The sequence below is a fragment of the Haliaeetus leucocephalus genome, unplaced genomic scaffold, assembly GCF_000737465.1.
Source record: "Haliaeetus leucocephalus isolate CR32 unplaced genomic scaffold, Haliaeetus_leucocephalus-4.0 Scaffold906, whole genome shotgun sequence".
In the NCBI taxonomy this organism is placed as follows: Eukaryota; Metazoa; Chordata; class Aves; order Accipitriformes; family Accipitridae; genus Haliaeetus; species Haliaeetus leucocephalus.
The window spans coordinates 335,669-358,310 of record NW_010973342.1 but is presented as its reverse complement, the minus strand read 5'-3'; the positions used below and the strand labels follow the sequence as shown (position 1 = coordinate 358,310).

Here is a 22,642-nt window from a genome sequence, read left to right as displayed (position 1 = left end):
ATGGTTTCACACAAAGAATAGATAAGTTTGTAATTACAATGGAACTTTTAACGTGCATCCACAATACTATGTTCTCCTACGTGTTTTCCCCTCCCAAGCCATACCTAAACAGTTCTACTCTTCACTCTGGTTCACATGTAGCTTTGAAACAGCCAGCTGTGTTATCTAATATGCTATTGTTTCACTTGTGATGCTCTGTGTTTTAAAAAGTATCAAACTGCAAACCATACATAAACTGAAAGCTCTAATTAATAAAAAAGGAAAATGTTAATGTAATGAAAGAGAAAATTTAGACATATTACTCCCTCAGTTGTATCCATCAGATTACATAATGGACTACATCTACTATGAATAGGCTTTCTGCCTCAAGTATGATCAAAAGATGTCATTTCTCATTAGAACATCCTGAACTGTATATTTTTTACACTTTCCTCAACATCAATCACTAAAACTGTCTGTGTTTTTCCATAATGTCTATCTAGTTTGTGTTTCAGTGCACATCCTTACCAAGATGCTAAAGCCACAGTGGAAATGCAGTTAAATCCTGTTGACAGCAATAATAAAACATTGAGCATGCCTTGTTGCAGAGAACTTCATTATCACTTACAAATAAACAACAGTAAAGAAAATGTAAGAAAAATGCTACCTGACAGTTTCTTTCTCCATACAAGTCATTACATTATGCCCTTGACATCAACGCTATCGTTCTTGCTTGAGCCAAAACTAAATATTTAATATAGCTTTCAGCTGAACAAGAGATCACTCTAGTTATGGCTGGGGTGTTTCAGTTTGCAAAATGACAAAGAATTAAAATAATTAATAAATAAAGTATCAGTTCAGACAACAGAACACATGATTTATCTAAGGTCCAAGCCCCAAAAATCCAGTGAAGAAATCTGTCAGTATCCAATAAACTGCAAGAACATATCTAACATTGGATTTTTTTTTTTAACATTGAAAATGGTGTCCAAGCTCTAAAGCAATGCTGATATGCACCTTGTTTTATGCCCATGAATGTTCTGCAGCAAGTTTTTTTGGTTTTTTTGCAAAGCAGTATCAGCAAACAGAAGCAATTGCACCATAAACATGAGTAACCTCTAAATTATCCATAATTATATTTAATGAAAAGTTCCTTAAAGTCCCTTAGTTACCTTCAAATGACATAGTGTTAATAATTAGCTTATCATACTAAGCTGATTTCTCAGCGGCTTCAGTCTCCTGTTCAGATAGTTTCTCTTCTGACAGTACTGTCATCCATGGGGACACTGAGCGCGTGATGGTTTGTTTGGCCAGATTGTAGTGGTTTATGACTGTGTAAAATTTCCCTCGAGCACTGGAGTCTTGCTCGGAGTAGTAGTTTTCCAACCCAGCTGGAATGCATTGATTATTCTGAAAAGAAAATCCATCACTTAGATTACAGATACAGCCCCATACACACCGAAAGTAGGTTAGGGTTTTTTTTCTTTTCCTTTTAGTCTAAGCCAACATTCAATTTCTGTGAGTTAAGATGCAACATACAGCAATTAACTACAGTGTTGTCCTACTGTGTTCAAAATGTTCTTCCCTGCAATCCTTAAACTACTCCTGCATTTGCCAGGAAGCCCAATCTGGGTTTATATGCCAGAGTAATTAACATACAGAAACATGATTGCCTGAAATTATTTTTAAAAAAGGACTCAGTCTCTAGTTCCAGCCATATTTTGCTGTTTTTTCCTCCCCACCTAGTTCCAAATGTTTGGTCTACAATTACAGATGTCTGCATCCCACTGTTAGATTAGCTTCAGGCACTTTAATACTGTGGTTTCAGTCTGAGGGACAGAAATTAATACAGATATATCGGTGCCAAGGTATGAACAGTTTTACAGCCCAGTAAACAAGTCATACAGGGAACACATTGTGGGTGGCCAAGCTTATGTGCAAGTGTGTACACACACAGAAAATACTTCAGTCTTGGTTGTCAGAAAGATGTAGCCAACAGCAGGCTTTTAAAAAGCTATCTTTAGCTGTGGGACTACATTATTTAATCTCCTAGAAGTGTAAGAGCACAACATAGAAACTGCTAGATGCTCAGAGCTTTTGAAAGTGAAATACCTGATTTAGAGAGTTAAATACTAAGGAGGATCCAAACTTTGCTGTCATCTTAAAAACCAAAGTGAATGTGCACGTGCAGTGCATTAGTCAGCAGTTATCCTCTAGCAACCGTTCCAGTGATGATGCAGTAACAGTCAACGAAGCAGCTAGTTGCACTGAAGGAAAAAATTGACTTAGACATATCCTGTGACCCCCCCCCAGGTTTTGCTTCAGAAGGTCATGGGTCTCTCCGCAGGTCCTCTGCCATCTCTGCCAGTCCAGACAGTCTTGCCTGATACCTCAGACTGCTGGGGTAGTCATCTGCGCAACTAAATTGACCCTCTAAAATACAAGCTATAAGTAGCTGCAGCTTGAGGAAAAATAATAATTTCTACTCTGACTATTGTAAAAAGAAACAGGCTGTTCGGTCTTCCTGCTTCCAGCACCGCAAGACCAACATTTATAATACTACAGCACAGCAACTTTGAACTGTTACTGTTCTCATAGAACTTAGCAAATGAAACTTTAATATTGGAAATTTCTGAGCACAAAAACACATGCAAAAATGTCATGGTTTTTAGGACCAGATGGTATCTATCTTATCTTAAATGTGTCCACATTTACTTTTGGGTTGACTCTTGTCCTTGTTAGACCAAAAAAAAAAAAAACCAACAAAAAAACCCAAACAACCAAAAGTGGCATAAATAAGCACCACTAACAACAGTTTCAAATGGTTTAAATCATAAAGCTCAAAATGACTGGGGGAAAGATCCAGCAGACAGTCTTGGCCGAATATAAATTTTGCATCCTAAAAATGTTAGACTGAAAAAAAGCATCAAAAGGTATGAAAGAAAAAAGCAAGACTTGCCAAAACAACAGGCCTACAGGTAGTCTTATGAACCTGCCTGCCCCCAGAGAATACAACCCTGTGGCAAATTTGACTGCTGAAAAGAACAGTCGCTGTCACAAGACTAACAGTCCTCCCACGGAGCTAACACCTCATCAGCTCTAACCTGCTTGTGTGACAGAAGCCTCGATGTGTGTCAGACTTGCAATAGTGCTTAAAGTTACCACATCCACCCAGGTTCAGTTTATTTGTTACCTTTTGTTAACGTAACAACCAGGGCAAATCTTCCCTCACAGTTTTGTTTGAAGTAGCACTAGAAATCAGATGGGATTTAACCCCGGCTAAGAAGACACTTGTGCCTATTCAGCACTGTTTAAGTCAACAGAGGTTTCCCCATGGTCATAATCATTGTATATGCCAGCTGCAAGCCTGGGACATAGATTTTTAAAAAAAATAATAGTCCAGGAATCTGGAATACAGCTATTTGATACGCATGTTCACCTACAACAACCATGCCGTCTTCTAGAAGTATCGTCCATGCTTTATCTGGGCTAACTGACACTACTTCTGATGTGATAAAATGACTAAGTACATAGACACAGACATTTTTCTAGTGATTATTTCACCTAGTCATGGGATGTAGTCACAATTCTAAATATTTAAAATGGGGGAAGGAACACAATCCATTGATCTAATGAAATCTGCCAAGGAAATTGAAGCAAATATAATTATTAGCACTGAAGACAAGCCAAGATTACTGCCAGTCTAAAAAAACCACCACAGAATCTTGTGTTGCTTTTAGAAGCAATTTGCTTTGTAACAGGCAAAATGACTCAGTAATGTTATTTTTTGTAGTTACAAACACACACAACATCTGACAAGAGCCTAAAGAAACACATAGCAGAGTTTCCATCTTGACTGCATTTTTGCTCCCAGGATTTCATGCTTCTAGAAAAGACAGGAAAAACTTCCCCTATTACTCATTGTTCCTTGTGTACTGCCCAAGGACAGCCCCCCTTTCCTTAGCTCTTAATCAAGGCAAGCCATGCAGCACTCAGGAGTGACTGAGCGATGGGAACTGGTGCCGATTCTCACCCTGCCACTTGCCTGAGACCTTCAGCTTATGCAGAACATTCCTCTCTGTCCTTTTTATTTGTTTCCGTGGTTCCCAGGTGAGAGAAGTAATAAGGAAGGCCATGAGGAGACACTGGGATGCTCCAGAGTGAGTTGCTAGTCTCTTGTTTCTTTCACAACCCTTCTATTTCAGAAATTGATTATGGGTTAAGGCCTTTGATGCCAGAGAAAATCCTGGTTGCCAGTCTGTATCTGGCTGTATTAAGATGACTCCTTTGTTCCCTTGACATAAAGACCCCAGTGGTATTCACTTATAAATAGTATCTTCTGTCACATTAACTTTGCTGGGTCAGTAGTTCCAAACTCAATAGATGATGGTGTTGTCTGTAATGCATTGAAATTACTTTGTTGTACTGTCCATGAGTCTGACAGAATGCAGGTGCCTTGGCAACGAAAGCTAAAGGGTAACAGATGCAGTATGGAGCATACAGCATACTGAAGCCCTGGAGAAATTCCTCCAGGATCCAAGTGCACTCAGGTCTTTGAGAAAAACTCTGGTGAGTCTCACCAACAGCCAGTAAAGGGTGCTTCAGAGGAGTGATCTACACAACAGCAGTATTAGGGCTGTGTCAGAAAGCTTGAGCAAGCACAAAATTGAGGCTCGAGCAGTTTAAGATTGCTATACAAAGGAAAATAAGCACCTTTTTAAGCACACCTTCAAGCCGTGGATGTGTAGGACAGCAGTAAGGCTGAAAACACTGAAACCTTTGGAACCGCTCCATGTATGAGAGCATCAAAGCAGAGAAGAGTGAGTCTGACTCACAGCTGTGGTAGCTCAGCCTTTATGCAGAGATTCCCATGGTACCAGGCTTCCTGAGGCAGGGGACACCTTTGCCCTTATCCAGAAAAATCACATCAGCATCCAAAGCCAGAGGACATCCAGGCCAGAGAATGCTGTTGAGTTCACCTGAAGCACGAAGCCAGTTCAGAGAGACATTGGTCGCAAGGTGACAGACTTCTTCATCTCTCTTAGGACATCTGTGCCAAGCTATCCCATTATGTATTATGAACTCTCCCCAAAAAAGATGCAAAGACAACAAATACAAATTCATGTCAACACTGCTAGTTTCAGGCCTTGTGTCATTTGCCAACATGTTTATCCTGTAACACTCTCAAGAGTTACATGACCAAAGATGCTATGTCTCCTGGCTTTATGCCATCAAGCAGCTAGGAAACAGCTTCCACAAAACCCAACACTGGGAGAGAGTAATAGTAGCACAGCCCTGTGTATGTGCTGCACCTTAAAAACAAACCATAAGCTATAGGATGTTCTGTGTGACTTCTGTTTCAAACACAGGGCCCTAAGGAGAGAAACCCAAGCAGATTCTGTTCACAGTGTAACTGAAATATAGCTAAGAAACTGTTCTCCCCTTCAATGTTTGCGACACTAGGAAGAAAGAACAAAAGAAGCCATAAGGCTGCAACTCAAAGCAGAGGACAACATGGTATGAAAGGAAGCAGAAGCAGCAGACTGTTAATAGACTTATGACAGGAGCACATAACTGGCCATTCCTGTCAAGTCAGGATCACATCAAGATAGGCTCGGTAGGGATGTACAGTTCATATCCCAAATTGCTCAAAGCCAAGCGAAAGCTTAAAGAAAAAGAAAGGCTATCGTCCCATGAGACATGAGCACAGCAGGATTTCAGTGCTTGTCTGAGACAACACAAAAAACCAACAGCAGAGCCAAAAGCTGGATCTCCTAAGCTACAGCCGAATATTCTAACCACAGGATCTTTTGCCCTTGAACCAAGGAAAAGCACTAACCTAATACTGAATGCTTGGAGCTAAGGTAATCCAGCAGGGCATCACTGATTATAACATTGGACTAGATTCTTGTAAGATACTTATGCGCCTGAAGTGACAGAATCAAAAGTCCTGAACAGGATCATCAAGGAGTGCTGAGGCAGCCATTCCTTCTTTAATCCTTTTGAAGATCATACTAGGTACCCATTTGATTCATTACATAACTAAATATTCTTAAAAAATTAGAGGGAAGAATGCCATCATCACTGTTACTTTTCTTATCTAATTACAGCCAAATTCAACCCTGCTAAATTTACAACTGAGAAATCAATGTTACCTTTCTGACTTTCAGCCCAGGTCATAGCTGAGGAGCCAGCACTACTATCTCACACAAATGAAGTGAGCCCCAGACTCCCTTTCAGTTAGCACCAGGATTTTTTCCAGTAAATGTTGTTTTCCCTTTTTTGGCATCACTTTTGGCCTGTGGCAGTAGGGCTCAGAGGTCACTGTTCTAGAACAAGAAGTTCTTTCTACAAAAATAACCCTAAGGTAACTCTCCTACTCTTAATGAGAACATCATTCTACTGTTTTTGACGCATATTCCAGAGTAATTTTTTTTTCCTCCAGGTTTTATCATTCTCTTCTTTCTTAAGACACATGAACTTGGAGGAACATGCAAGACTAAACCATACGATCCAATAAATGAGGGCTTTGTCCAGACAACTGCAGATAAAGTAGGTTTGAAGGACGCTGGTGTTGGGTCTTTTGCTATATTTTCAGTGTTTAAAGCATTAGCAAAATAACATTATGGAAACTGTGCAATAGTACAACCTCAATTATAAATTAAGCAGAAAGAAACGCAGCAGGAAGCACACTAACGGATGAAAACAAACTTCTATGCAATACAGCATGACTTAACCAAGGTTATGCAGAAAATACCACAGAGAATATTACATACTCTCCCATTTTTCTAGAATGTGTACACAATTTACCTTGAAAACAAATCCTTCTGGACAGGTATGATCATACTTGTAAACCTTGTAGACTACCAGAAATACAACACATGTTAAGAATGCAAGGGCAAAAAGGACCAGCACAGTTACCTGTGAAGAAAAACAAAACATGCTTATGTTAGTAATGCACTACTTATTATATTGCTGTTTGTTACTATAGGCAGAAGCCAGCTATCAATGCAGTTAACAGTAAAATCAAGCAAAGGATAAAAACAGATTCTTAATTATTGAGGGAGAACAGGGAAGCAGCTCATTAAGTGCTTCTACCTCCCCCTTCTCAAAGAAGTAAGTGGGTATCTGGTCAGTGGCCCATTGCCTCTGTACTGCAAGGCTTTTTTGGTTGCATTTCTGTTCAGCGCACACGAGGCCAAAGGACACGTCGAGGTAGTGTGGGTCTGCTGCTTTTTCAGTATTTGGATGATGTAAGTGTAAGTCTAGTTTATGTCAGCTGGTATGCATGTTTGTTTTCCCTGCGCCTGTCCAAGAATGGAGTCAGGTGACAGTAAGTTAGCACAGGTGTCATCCAGATAATACAAAGGTGACTAGCAGGGTAAGGAGAAAGTGATGTCTGCCCTCTCTTGTTAGGATGAGAGTTTGTTACACCTGCTATATGCATGTATGGATAGTTACACCAGTAGTCTGCATGCTTGGTTGCTCAATGCTCCTTAATTTATAGGTTGAAACAGTCCGTCTTCATCACACAGAGACTGTACAGAAGTAGTTCACTGCCAGATCCATAAGGGAATACACCATGTTCAACATAGGGCTAGCCTTGAGAAGTTCTGTTGCAACTCTTTCCACAGTGCTCACAGGGAAGCCTTTACAGACTGCATTACATGGCACTGACTTTTTACCTCCCTGGTCCTGAATTTGGGCTGGAGGAAAATCCAAGACACACCTTAAGTTGAATCTGAAATCAGTGTTAGTATCAAGCTAACCTTTCCCAGGAAAAAATTCCAAGCAGCTGGAGACTGGCAGCCTTTTAGGTGAGATGAGAGACAGAACTACCTCTAGAATTACCTCACCCACTGACAAGAGAAAGCACAAGATTTTGGCTTTGCAGTTATGCTGCAAAGCTCCCTAATTCAGACCCGTTTTTGTGGAAGGTGTGAGCAAATAGCATTCAATACGTGGGATAGTGTCCCTGATGTGTGTTTTTATTATTCTAAAGCTTCTACTGATAGACAAATGAGTAGCTCAAGGAGATTACAGAGTAAGAGTGGTTGAGCTTTTTTTTATTTTTGTCAAGTTAGAAAGAAGCCAGGATGTGCTACGGCATAAGAAACAGTAATAAACAGAAACAAACAAGATTATGTGATTAATTAATTAAAGTCTAATATGATCTAAATTTTAAAGAAAAATGAGTAAGCTAGCTATACACCTCCTAAAAAGAGAACTTTGGCACATCAGGGTCAATTATGCAAACAAGAATAATCTGGTATTTGAGAAAGCAATAAAAAAAATTGTAGCTTTGCCTCTTGGTAAAAAAACCCACCACACACTCCCTTTATGATAAACCCCAGAACTAATAGGATTTGCAACACTGCAAACTGCGTGTGGCAGTGGGACTAGCATACTGAAGGACTGAGATGAACTTTTAGGGACTTCTTATGCTGGGGAAGCAAACTTCACCATGGGCAGACAACAGTGAGTGCTGATTTCCTAGCTGAAACAAGGCTGGGGAGTATCATGTGCTGCTGAAGCCAAGGATTTTATCAGGATTTTTGTTAAGACAGAAAATAAGAAAAAAAAAAAAAGGAGGGCTGGAGGAGAGGCAGAGAGAACTGCAGATCAGAAAGTAATTTAGCAGAAAAAATACAGATATTAATGTAACAATGCCAATCAAAATAAGACATGGAGCAAAGGACCTTCCTGGTTAACAGCAACATCTTCAGTTTCTCAGAACAGTCACTGGATTACAAAAAAAAATTATCAGAAACAAAAACCAAAAAACAACCCAAACGTATTCTTAATCACCCTTGGAAAACCTCACACTGACATAAATTTTAAATCCAGCTACTCTTTCCGCAAGTTTATTACTCATTTGCATACACAAAGGTGAACATGGATAGATCACTCTGTCTTGCCAACCTCATGTTTTCTGCTCAACATGTCCCATGTCTCAGTATGTCCTGCACGAATCCAAGAGATAAAGTGCATTTTCTTTTCTGGTCATCCTCTGTGGCCCAGTTTAGTAATGAACAACGTAACCCCTGCTCCCCCCATTCCTGGCCAAACTACGCCCTACCTCAGCCCTTCTCGTATGTTTTTAATCGGGCCTCTCCCTTTTTTTTTTTCTGTGGTTGGTTGGGTTTCTTCACAGGTTTCTTCCTGTGTTTCCTCAGCTATCTCACCCACACACATGTACAAGGCCCTTCACACTCCAGCTTGGCCCAAACCCTGCATCCCATCTTCCAGTGTCTTCCCCTCCCCAAAACTGTAACGAGCCTTATTCTCTGTTCTCCCCCCAAAATTCTCCTTGCACTCCAGGTTCTAGAAAAACTGACCTTTCTCCCCTAAGCTTGCAGTTCCCACTTGGGGCTCCTTGTCCGACCTCTCTAATGCCTTGCTGGTATCTCCAGGTCCCGCACCCTGCCTGTGTCACGCTGTACCCCAATGCAGATGCCCGGGGTACACCTGCCCCACCAGGCCAAGGCGCCCCAGCACAAGTCCGCAGCCCTGTCTGCCTGTGGGGCCACGGGCCCAAGGCCGCCTCTCCCCACCGAGCTCCAGCTGCTGCTGGGCAGCATGGCAAGATGAGGAACCAGAAAGGAGGAAGCACTCCTCATCCAGCCCAGCACCTCTACAGCACACACGTGGCCTGGCCCAAGTTGCAGGTTTTGGGTCATTCACTTCCCACTGACTCAAAGCATATGTTACACTGTTCCTTTTGCTCTGCCAGTCACTGCTCTTTCCCTTAGAGCAGAAAGGCAAAAGAGAGACTAGAAAGTGAGGATAGAAAAGATAAAATCCGGATGGGATTATTGCTGAGGCTGCCCATGCCCTACAAGATATATTCCACACAGCCTTCGACAAAGGCTGCTCTCTCTAGGAGCACAGGCCTGTGACATGGGAGACGGACACCAAGCAGAACTATTGCTATGGTACCTATCGATTCGGCTCACGTTTGTGTCCTCCACAGATAAGAGTAAACAGTTTAAAATGCTTTGAAAAATACTCTCAAATCTCAAAGCATTTTAACCATATTCCCTGGCCATCCTACTAGCAGGGAATAGTAGACTTGTAACATTATTTCCCAGTTATAACCATTTTGACATACAGATGAAGCCTCACGAACATATTGTAAAGCTAACAAGCTATTTTGTAGTTCAGACCAAATATTAGACAATAGAAAAAGATCTGTATTTCCACAGTCACTGCAGGATCACTCTCCAAGGCTCTGAAACTGTTTTGGAAAGTAATTATGTTTTTTGAAAGAGGTCAAAAGCCCAGTGTTGCGTGGATTGCTGGAGCCTGGCAAGTTGCAGAGCCACAGTCTCAGGGCTGACTTGCTGAGACATGGAGCATTTACCTGTTTCAGGGACCTACATGGAGCTGTGAGTTCTCACTGCTTGTACAAGTCAATCCAGCATGGTTCTTCCGTTGCCACACAGTACGCCCCTGGGAAGAGCTCTCAGGGCTCCTGGTTCATAATTCTCACTGAATCTTTCTCTCTCACTGTATTTCCTAATTTTATTAATTTTGGTATTAACATGTAAATTTTTACTCTCATTATCTCCAATAGTTCGCAATCACACTCCATTTGCAAATCCCTAATCAAGTAAGCTCTTGTCTCCTTCCTATTAGGAGAGAAGCTCCCTTCTCTTACCATCCTTCAGGATACGAGTAACTTCTATTTAAGTAAAGGACAGTCACACATGCAAATGACACAGATAGAAAGAAACCCATCACTGGATTCCAAGGTGATAGCAATCACCTGTTAATCCAATCCACTTCTCCTTTATAAGCTGAAAATCATTCTCTTCCTTCTAATAGCCATTTTCCTTCACCCTCATAATAACCCACCACTGATGGTCCACAATTCTCAGATCCCCAGGTTCACTTCTGAACCTGAGGCAGTCAGCTTCTCTCCCCCATGAGTAACACTGTGCAACCCTACCTCTCTGCCTCACCTTCTGAGCCCTCCTCTCCCAGATGCCTTTCAGAAATAAAAACATGGAAAGAGGGGAGGCGACAAGCTGCTCTTTAGAACACAAGCACTACCAAAGCTCTCGTTTTATTGCTTCCTCCCAGAGCAACTTTGCACACTCACTATAAACTAAAGGGAAGTTATTCTCTTCTTCCTACCGAGGCACTAGCAGCAACTTTCCCTCTTCCCCTGTTCAAGGTACAGGAGGATGCAATCCATGCGCAAGCACCACTCCCTCTCTTCTGGAAGGAAATCTTGAATCTCTTCTCTTTGCGGTAGCCAGCTGGCTGAGTGTAGGACCCCACACAGTGGCAGCAGAAGTCTTTTGAATTACTATGATCATTCACTGCCATGTACATCCTGCAGAACTCCAAGGTGACTGTCACACCACACGAGTGATGGGCTTTTAAAATACTTTTTATGAAATAACTACAACATGGCACAACCAACCGTTTCTTTTAACTAGGAACTCAAAGTGTGGTTTTGTTTTCATCTTGAGAGTGTACTTTAAAGTTGGTTTTAAGGGGATCTGGCAGCAAAACTAGGTGAACAGAAAAGATGACAAGATACTATGTATGTGGCAGATTTTTTAATAGATTGTAAGTGAAGAGCAGAAGAAGGACAATGTCTAGCCAGAAGCCATTACAGTAATCGAAATGAGAGATGACTAATGAATGAACTAAGTGTACCCACAGAAAAAAAAAACCCTGTCTTCAGACTCTGTAAGCATTTAGCTGAACAAATGAAACTCACTAGATCTGACAACTACACTAACATGTAAACCGCTTGTGATAAGGCCTTACCATCAAGATCTGCCAGATCTTCCCAATCAGTCCGTGCTACAGCTGCAAAAAACTGCAAGCTGTATTTTCTCTGCCTGGCTACTGTAGTCTCCTCCTTTCTCACTTTGCTAACATTTACTGTGCTCCCTTTTTAATCAAGCCCAAATATTACAGCAAAATTCCTCAATTGCACCAACTGTGGCTGCTTCTCTTCACACCCCTTCCTGACTCCTGTCCCTTTCTGAACAAATTACAAGCCATGTTTCAAGGCATGCACAAGTCTGCCCCTTTTGCTCCTCTTACCTCTCTCTCTCCATCCCCTTTTGCTCCTCTTACCTCTATCTCCTTCCATTCTGCCTGTGTCCCACTGAACAAATAATGCCTGGATGCCATCTGGTTTTCCTCTGCCTTCACCTCAACTTTCCTTGTCATGCCTCCTCCTCTTGCCTGAAATTCTTTCGTTAACCCACTCTTACTGTGCTGCTTTGCACTGCCTTCCTTCACGCTTCTCCCTCTGTCGTGCACCTTTCGGCACACAAACCGACCTAGGAGCATTCCTGTTATTACAAGAAGTGGAACTAAAGCGGAACTAACAAGACATGCAGTAATTTTCACTGCTCAATCACTGCCACTCGATCACATCTCATCTCTGCTCTACATCTATGCATTATCTGTTTCAACTGCAGCCTCTTGGGTACACAACTTTAATTTTTGATTCGTCTGTAAAGTGCTACACACAGACTTGGTGCTAGCACCAAACAAAAAGAGTGAAGACATACATTTATAGAGCACCTTTCATATGAAGTGATTTACAACCAATTTATGCTTTGCTCACCAGTGAAATGCAAAGCCCTCTGGGATGAAATACAGCAACTCTGTACAACATTTAGGACAGGAAATTAAGATTATTGCTATCCAATTTAAACTACAAGAGAATTTTAGGCAGGCAGACTGTAATTACAATAGATTGTGTCTGGCTACATCCTACAGACTAAAATTCATAAAACATCACACTGACTTCCCTGCAAATGGCCGTGACCTCCATTTCACCTCTCTCCACTAAAATCCTGCATCTCCAGCTGCACGATGCTCTCTACCAGCACGTAAGAGAACACTGAAATCAGCCCTCCAGTTCCCCTAACATTCCTGCTTTTCCAAAATTATATTCTTGAATAGCTTGCTATTACCTGGGCCTGTCCTAGAATTTTACATGAAAAATGCATCTGAAACAATGCACTTGAAGATTAAGAAATGTTCAGTTTGAAGTAAATGGCAACATGAAAGAAAAAAGGAATATTCACATCTATACATGCAACATTTGACTCTTATTCATTTAAGGAGTAATCCATATTATACAGAACAACTTGGTACAATTTCCCATACTTGCTGTGGGAATATACATACATATACAAGATGACTGGTGACTCAAAATACAACGAGGTGCCTCATTTCAGAAGAGTATTTCTAACATCACATCAGTCATTAGCTATATGACTGGTATCTATCTATTAAACTCAACTTCTTCACCAGAACGTTCCCATCAAAGCTTTGTGCTCAAAGAGGATGATAGTTTGGGGGTAAACTGTACAGAAAAAGCAAGAGAAATCAAAAGACTGTCCTTCTCAAACAGAGATGACAAAGAGGAAGAGAGAACTGGCTTGGATGCTCACCTGGAGATGATTGGGAGTAGCAGCAAGAAAGGCAGATAAGGTTCATGAAGGACAGTAACTGAAAAGAAGCTACAGACCCAGTGCTTATTAACAGCAACAGTGCAAGACAACAGAACCAGCCTGCAAAGAAGTTCATTAATGAAACCTGAGGGAGATACTGTTAGACAAAAACAGGTTAACAAGGCAGTGGCCTTGAGAGTCTAGCACCATGGCTTAACACAGCTGTTCAAGACAGTGTTCCCATCATCCTCCATCACGTGGCACCATGTATTAGTTTCTTAACTACAGAGATCTGACGAAGCAGTTCAAGAAACCCTGTGGCCCTGAGATGAGAACCTTGTTAGCTTCCCATACAAACCCAAAAGATATTACTGAGGCCAGGAGAAAGCCTGGAAAAGGTTACTACAGAAGAGGAAAGGCTATTTGATTGTTACATCTGGAAAGACCCAAAACATCTTCTGTGTCACCAGTGTCACTGGTTCTGCTCCAAGAAAAGGATTTCCAATGGATACAATGGCAGAGGAAACCTGACTTAGAGCAGTGGAGCTGCTGTTAGGCATCCACTTTACCTAAATCTTCCAGCTCTGACTGTAAAAAAATTCCTTTTAGCCAAAAATTTAGCAGGAGGATTGTCAATGTTGTATCAGAGGATTATCAAACATTTTAAAAAAAGGAAAAATGACAGTTGCCATGCAGTTAATTACATCAATTGTTTTAAAATAGCAGTTACATTTTGAAAAAAGAATCTCCTTTCTTTTTCTTGCTTGAAGTAATAACGGAAAAATTCAAAGCCTGCCAAATGCTTATACTTGTGAACAACTTTAATCCTGTGAGTAGTTCTACCGAAGAAAACAGAACTACTCATGGCAGTAAGTACCTGTCACTCTTCCAGCACTAAGTGACAGACACAGAATATACTTAAGGAAGTGATACCCTGTACAGGAATCAGCTGACATCTCATGCACCTAGCAGACTTTTTAAGTGGGAGCAAAGAGCTACTCAACACACAGACTAATCACACAGAAACAAAGAGAGAAGTATTTTCCTTGTCTCTGATTATTTTTGCAGCAGTAATAATCATTGGTATTACTAAAAACAGGTCAAACTTGATGCAGAAATATGTTGTAAGGGATGCCCCTTTAAGACAGACCAAAAGTGGAATATTTAAATATGTTGCATACATTCTTTCAGTCTTAAAATAACCAGGTAAAAACTGCAAGAACTGATTTTGAAAGGAAGTCTCAATTTCTCTTCCGTAACCCTCATGCGCACATTTCAATAACTGCTTGCTACTTAATAGTACATGGCTTGCACCATATGGTCTTACCACAGAAATAAGCTTGAGGCTTTGGCTCTGCAGTTAGATGTATGTAGAGATGTCAAGGATGAAGTCTGAAGAATTGAATTGCCTTTGAACAGAACCAAATGGTTGAAGGCATACCACAGCTTGCGTTTATTTAAGGGCTTGAGATTTATTGGGAAACGTGTTTGCTTTCAAAATACTGCTGAATGTTCTTTATTCAGGTTTCCCCCAAGACAGAAAAAAATCTGATGCTTTGATACAACAGACATTTTTTTAAATTGGTGCGTTTGTGCACAACTGTCAATTGTAGCCCAATTCAATGGGCACTAGAACAAATATCCCACAACAAAATCCAACTGGAGTTTGTAAAAATGCTGCTCTCTCAATGGGGGACGCAAAGGTTTGGCCTTGGGTAACTGATACCATCAATCTTCTCCTGCAATAGCTTCCTCCCATGTCCCGATTCATAAGACTCCTTTGAAATGACATTTCCAGCTTTGTTGTGTTATTCTGTACAGCGTTCAATTTACAGAAGAAAAATCTGCCACATTCAAAGTTGCTTTCCAGATGTGAAGGACCAACTCCCCACATTAGCCTACGCTGTTCAAAGAACAAAACCAAGACTTCTATTTCTCAATGAAAAATAATCTTCAGTGAAAAATCACATCTTCCTTGGTGTGGTTAGTGCCATAGAACTAAATTAAGACAACAGGGTTCTCAGAATCAGTAAGTCTTCACGTTCTTCTGACAGATTCTGATTTGAATTCAGAATGTGGCTTCATACAGGAAAATTATACTTGCAGTTTTCTTTGTAAACATTCTCAGTTCTGTTGCAATAACTGTGGTAATGTGGACTGAATACAGAAATACATTTTATAATTTCTTATTCACCCAGCTGCTAAACCACCAAATGATCTACATGACATATGCACATGCTGTAGTTGCTTCATTTGTTATAATGTATAATTTCTCAAGAAGAACAGCTTTAGATGATCTGCACTGCTGAATCCCAAAAATGCAATCTGCTTTGTCCTTATTTAAGGAGTACATCTTAGAATACACATGTGAATTATTTGTAAATATGACTGACTTTTTTTTATTTTTAGCACAACATTTGGGCTGTGTCTTGTGGCAAGCGTATGCATTGGTGATGTACAATATTAAAGTCATTAAAATGGCATCTGAAGCTTTTTTCATGAACACAAGCCAAAGTCAATATCCCACCAGTTAAATAATGCATTTCATAATTATAGCAAATATTTAATTTTCAAACAAATATCCTTTTGCTCTCTCAGAATCAACAGCAGCAGTTAACATGATGGTTCACAATTAATAAGGACCCAGGAGAAAACCTCACACAATCAGTACTTTTCATCTACATATTTATGAAATTTCATCAATTATTCATGTAATATTTACTACTGGGAGTGGTGAATATGACAATCATCCCTGCTGGAGAACCAGTCAGTTCTCTTTAAAATGTTGCAAGCAGCATAATTCAATTCCAGAAGTGTTATATAGAGATTAAGGGACATTTTTAGGACCTGAATGTTCTGCATGAAACTATTGTTTTCAATTAAGTAAACCACAATTTTCCTAACTGATCAACCCCCACACTCTTCTTTAGAAGCCTAGACTTACAGCCACCGTGTGAATCACCCTGCAATTCCCAAGAGATACCAAATCATACTGAAACCTCTCTCTGATGCAGTAGTTACCTAGCAGCAAAACCTAGCAACCCTGTAGTATGAGATTAATCCCAGAGTGATCATCACGAAGTAGTATCTAAAAGGTATTTTATTTAAGTATGCCATCCAAAGGTATATAAAAACACAACGCAAAAATGTTAAGGTTTCTAAATGTTTAGCTATACAAATTAGAAAAGACTACCCAACAGCATGACAAGCTATTTATTTGTTGTTCAGCGAGGTCTCATTTGCTCAGCTCTCCCAACAAAGACAGAAAGAAACCAGATCTACAAAGGGATGCGCAAACATTTAGATGTGACTAAGATATTAAAAACCCTTCCTTACCTAACATTTAAAGTTCGAGCGATGAAATCCCTTAGTCCCTACAGCTAGTGGGTAAGTGCAAAATTCCTCAGGTATAGGTTCTGCTCAGTTGCTTGGAACCAAAGTCCTACCAGGGTACTCAGACTAAACACCTTCTGCCCTTTCTCTTCTACAATGTAGTAAGCATTTGCAGATCACCTTAGTGTGTGACCAGGACACGCACAAAAGACAGCCAGACATAAGTCCTCCTTGTTCTGAGCTGTCCATCTGCATCTTACCCAACAATATATAGTGCACAACCCTCAGCAGAGAGGAAGGGGATTACTCTCAAGGACTAGTACTATAGTGCCAGGAAGAGAAAGAACATTAGTCAGAATGTAGCATTTTCCCTGAGGGATGGGATGTCCTTGCTCCAAATCAGGGAACAGAAAAACTGGAACTAGGTTTCTCACCTCCTTAGTAAATTCCTGCCACACCCCATAACATCTCTTATTAGCTGTCTGGGGTGGTTCCCCACACAGCTTACTGGGAACCTACATGCTTCACTGTATGGCTGAAGCCTCCACCAGGTGACATGCACTTAAAACATTTGTCCTGGCAAGAGTCTGCACAGTCTCTAATGCCTCCTTGAGCCTTCCCTTTGTTTAGCATGCTCCAATTCCACAGAGCGCTGTATGTACAATTCTGAAGGTAGGCTTGGGCCTGGGCAGCTTTTAGAGGCACTGGTCAGGCACAACAGAACTATAATCTTTGGGTGTGGCCTAAAACTCCTATCATACAAAGAGAGGTTAGAAATGTGCAATATAAAAAGAATCCACATCTCTACTGAAACTCCGTATTTTTCCCTCCTACTAAACGTTAGGCTTTCCAAATGCATTTGTACTTGTGCCCTGAACAGTGTGGTTGCCTACTGTTTAAAAATGCTTTGGCATCCTTGGGCAACATGCCAAATTAACAGCACTGAAAGGCTGTAGTCCTCCTTTGTTAAGAGAATAGCTAGGAAAGCATGAGCTAAGTGCCAACTTTCCTGTTTTGCTTTACTTACACAGAGCAAGAAAACCTATCCTCCAGTGAGAAGGGGGAAAGGTAATTCAATCCTTGCACAAGTTAAGCTCTCAGCTTTCCTCTGGGACTACTGAAGGGAGCAATAGGGGTGCAGACACTAAAGAGTAAATCTGAGTCAGATTCTTGCTGAACTGCCATCCGCCACTAACAGTCATCACCAAGCTGTAAAACACAACTAGACCAGGAAAACAGATAGCAAAGAGCTCTGGTATACATCCCTGAGCTGCCAAGTCATACATTTTAACTATTAAAAAAAATACATAATGAGCTATGACAGTGCTTTTAAGAGAATGGTTTGGCCACAGTGAAAAATAAGCAGCCAAAAAGAAAACAAATACTCTTGTGGTTCTTGTCCTTCAACACTAACAGGAGCTTTATCCATGCCATAAGAGCTACCTGTGTGCAGCCCACATACATGCTGGCCAGTCACGTTCCGAAACCCACATGGTGACAGAAGTGCCTTCTGAATTCATCTGCCAGCAAGGGATTACAAGCAATAATTCTGCAAGATTTGCTTTTGCTTCTAATTGCTAAATACTGAACTATTATATCATTGAATTTATTTTTCTCATACCCAGCTATACGCACAACAGCCACTCAGTTCTAGCTAGTTCTGACTACATTCAGCAATTGATTTTAGGGACTTGTGTGGACACAACTGAGTCATGAACATCTTCAGATAGCACTGCTTACCTTGAATCTTTCTGAAACCCCTTCAGTGATGCTGATTGTGAATTCAGCTATTTTAGGAGTACGGAACTTTCCCTTCTTGCGATCAGGTTCATATTCTGTTTTCGTTTTGACCACAACCTTTTAAAAAAAAAACAAAAAAACCCAACAGAATAAAAAAGCCGTCAGCTGAAGCCAGCCACAGGAATCTTATTTATTCATTAACTCTTCTTTTCCCTGCTTACAAGCGTGTCTAGCACAGTATATTTTTTTTCCCCACTTTGTGTAACTCTCCTTTGGAAGCTGTAAGTTGTTAGTTATTTTTCCTGTCATAGCAATCATCAACAGAATTATCTCTCAGAGTGGTTCTGATAGACCTACAGGAAGACTTGTTATGCAGCAGTTTCACAAACATTCAAATTTTTCAGCTGTGGTGGTACTGTGCTGCTATACTAAGCAAGCATGTACTTAGTTCAAATCCAAATCATGAAACTTCCTGCTTTGTACAGTTTGAAAATAGCCACCTCCATTTGCTTCAGGAGATCCCATTAATAGGATTTCAAACTGGTGACCGATGAGACGGCGATTGAAGAGTGCCCACAGAAATTTAGCAGATGATGCTGCTGCCGGTAGCCATGTTCTTTGGTGGCAGGATTTTGAGTTTAAAAGAAGAGAAATGACCCATCTAGTTGCTATTCACTATGTGCTAGACTATAGCTCTTGGCACTCTTATTTTTAACATCTAACTTTTAAATTATCAGCTGCAAGCAGCAAGATGCACAAAAACCCTTGTGTTAATGAGATTTCTTGAAACACCTAGGGCTCTAACTTCAGTTTATTCCTTGCTATGAGCTACTGCCCCAAGCTACACAATTTAACACCTTACCTGTATTCCTAAAATATTCATTACATCAGTCATCTCTCTAGCGGTCTCCTAGGCATTCTAATTGTAAAAAACTTTCACATACCTAACCTATTTGCCTCATTTTTGGCTTCTGCAATTTTTCAGGATCTTTTTCAAATGTATCACTCTTAAGACAGGGTGCAGTTTATCGTGTTGGCAGTGCTATTAAGATTTGTTCCATTTTCTCTGTTGTTCCAAAGAATAAATATCTAGACTCTTTTAGATTTTTAGAACCAGATTCTATCTTTAGCACAGCCCATCGTATCAACAGCAGCTACATTATTCTGAAATTAAGATTGTGACACTTACAGGTAGCCAGACACTGGAATTAAAGCTTTGGGTTTCCCCTCTCCTCACTTCCCTGAAACGGTATCTAGAATGTGTAACTGTACCTAGACTCAGTACCACAAAGCTTATTAGACACTTTTACAGCATTACACATACACATGCAGGACATAGGTTTAGAAACTACTATACCTCTTTTCAGCTATAATTAATAAGATACTAATTATTAGCTATTTAACTTTACAACTGCCCAACAGCATCATGGAAGTAAACTGCCTGAAGATTCCTGGAATGCTTTTTAACATTTTACTTCCCTTCCTCCCCCCTTTATGTTGCATAATCTCAGGCAACTCAAATCACATTCAGCTGACACTGAACGTACAGTTCTATCTGCTTGGTTATGTAATGTCTTCTTTTGTTTAACATACCTAAATATGAATTTAAATCAGTTCACCCCTTTAATTTAGAACCTGTCAAAATCCTCAAATTCTTAGCACTGTAGTCACTACTGTTCAAGAAGTTATGCTTTACTGCCATGCTGGAGCCTTGTGAGTAAAAAGCATAGATATATGAAGTATGCACTCCTATTCATTACACGAGTGTCTTCGTACTTCAGAATTTGATCTGTGTGTCAATCTTAATACTGTTTCTTTTTTTCACATCAGTTGCTCTACTCCCTTTAAGTCTGTAGCAACCAGTAAAGACACACTGACATGACTAACCAGATAGTTACAAAAAGAAGCCAGTAGGACCAATAAATACGTTTTTAATTTTTCCCCCTCTGTGTTTGCAAAAGGAAAGGAAAGCTAATATACAAATAGACAGTGGAAACAGTAGAAAAGCCAATCAAATATTCCTTTATTTAAGCTTCTAGCCTAGTTGTGCATTTGCTTTCGTTCAAGGCAAATGCCGTGAAGGTGGGAGGAGTTCCACCCCATTCTAGTAGGAGTAATGAGGCTGGCACAGAACCTCCTGGGTTCATTACAGAGGCTCTGCTCAGGTTAAACCTATTACCGTACAGGTCCCTAGTTCAGACTTCTGCTTAGCAGTGCAGTAACATAACAAATTCCTTTGGACGTTGGTCCTTGCTAATCAGTTATATCCAGTCACCAGTTGGCAGGGCTACCAGACACAGTAGGACTTAACTTGTTTTAAAGCCTCAGGGTGCAATTTTGTCCTCAGTTACAAGATTTACACCCACGTAACCGAGGGCAGAAAATGGACCCTCAGGCTCTCTAACAGCTGCTACGGCTTATTGCATTTATGTCTGCCAACTGGTCACCACACACAACACAGAATGATGTTGATAGCAATTAAAATGGAGGTCACAAATTTATTTGTATTGCCTACAAGCAACACTCTACCGAGGCAAATATCACAAGCTAAAATTCTTTACCCCAAGATAAGATTATGTGAATTTTTTTGACCTATAAGGAACATACATCTACCAGTTTATCTAGAAGTAGAATTGAGCTCGGGCAAGACACAATGCCAAAAATAAAAATCAACATGAAGATATTACTGACCACTTCCCAGATAATTTTTTTTTCCAAAGACTGCAAAGCTTTTTTGCCAGATGCCTATGTGAGAAATGTGCAAGTAAGTATCCTACTAAAACAGGGTACTGAAAAAACATAATATTGAAATATCTGAAAAAGTATCCTACTACTGTATGCCTTACCTGTAGTAACACTTAGTTAACTGAATTCTTTATTGTGAGGAGAATAAATATATTTACAGGCTATCATATCACCTCCCTAAATCCTTAAAATTAAAACCTTAGTAATCAAGCCATGTAATGAGGAATCCAGGACGTACATTTCCCTTCCAACCTGTGAGCAGCATGTTCTATCGCTCCCCTCCAGCTACAGAGTATCTGAATCACCTATTTGGAGGGTTTTGAACCCTTTAAGTCGCCCAGGAGAAAACTCAGTTGCCTGTTCTCATCTCATTATTTCAGCTTGTCTGGGGCTAGCATTAATTTCCTACTGAAGCACAGAAGGCACATGGAAGTTCTTTCTCTCTGTAGCCAGTCTTGCAGAGAAATAAAGCAGTGCTTTATCCCCCCCATTAGGGGGGCTTTTTCTGGGTGGAGAAAATTCACGTCATTCCCAGAGAATACACAGTGCCTTCCAGATACAAAAAAGAAAGATAAAGAACAGGAAGGGCTATGACATTACAGCATAGAGAAGCTTACATGTTTATGTATTTCATACAGCAGCACTGAAATCTATATATGCTTCTTGCTAACACTTCCCACTGCTTTTTAATGCAAATCACTACTACTGGATTTTCATGAGCTTAGCTGTTAATTTTTTTCCCCAGACGGAACCAACATGCCTTAAAACACCCCGTATTTCTTAAGATTTCCAAGCCGCTCTTTACACCTAACCTATTCTTTTGTTGTTTGCCTGAGATTTGGGTGTGATTCTCCAGGGTGGAAACTAAAGCCTACTGTACCTTATCAGGAGGTGGGAACTGGAGCTGATTGACATCCAGGGGTGTGATCAGGGGGATGGTGTCAAATCCATCCTCCAAAAGGGGCTGCTTTGTGCTCTTCTCGCTGAAATTATTCCCCAGTTTCACCATTCTTCCAGGATAGAGGGATGTTCTGCTGGCACACACACACAGGCACAGAAATGCAAAACGTCAGAAACTCGGGATGCACCAGACCTTTCCCCACTCCCCGGGGGAAATATCTTACGGCAGAAGAAAAAAAAAAAAAAAATACGCGTCGGTCGCTGTGACTCGCTTACATTTTGGCGTTTCGGGAGGTAAGAAAGATGGCCAGCGCTTTCATCGTCAAAGTTAAAACAAAAAAAACCCCGAACAACCAAAAAAAAACCCCACGAAACGCCAGCAAAGCCCCAAAGCGCCCCCAAATCCCCGACACGTTATCCTGCTCCGAGCGGGGACGTCCCGCGCGGCCCCGCTGCGGCATCGCCCCTCAGCCCGCGGGGTCGGGCGGGCTCCGGTGCTGGCCCCCGCCCCG

At 40.8% G+C, this 22,642-nt stretch overlaps 1 protein-coding gene across 1 annotated transcript; it reads right to left on the bottom strand.

Annotated features, from left to right (window-relative positions):
* Positions 1-8: 8 nt before the first annotated feature.
* On the bottom strand, positions 9-22,338 carry LOC104841656 (neuron-specific protein family member 1). Its single transcript, XM_010583460.1, has 4 exons — positions 22,111-22,338; positions 18,486-18,602; positions 6,790-6,900; positions 9-1,389 (listed from the first exon to the last, which is right to left on the bottom strand). Exons 1-4 carry the CDS (start codon positions 22,237-22,239, stop codon positions 1,189-1,191), a joined length of 558 nt encoding a protein of 185 aa, XP_010581762.1. The 5' UTR covers positions 22,240-22,338; the 3' UTR covers positions 9-1,188.
* Positions 22,339-22,642: the final 304 nt, after the last annotated feature.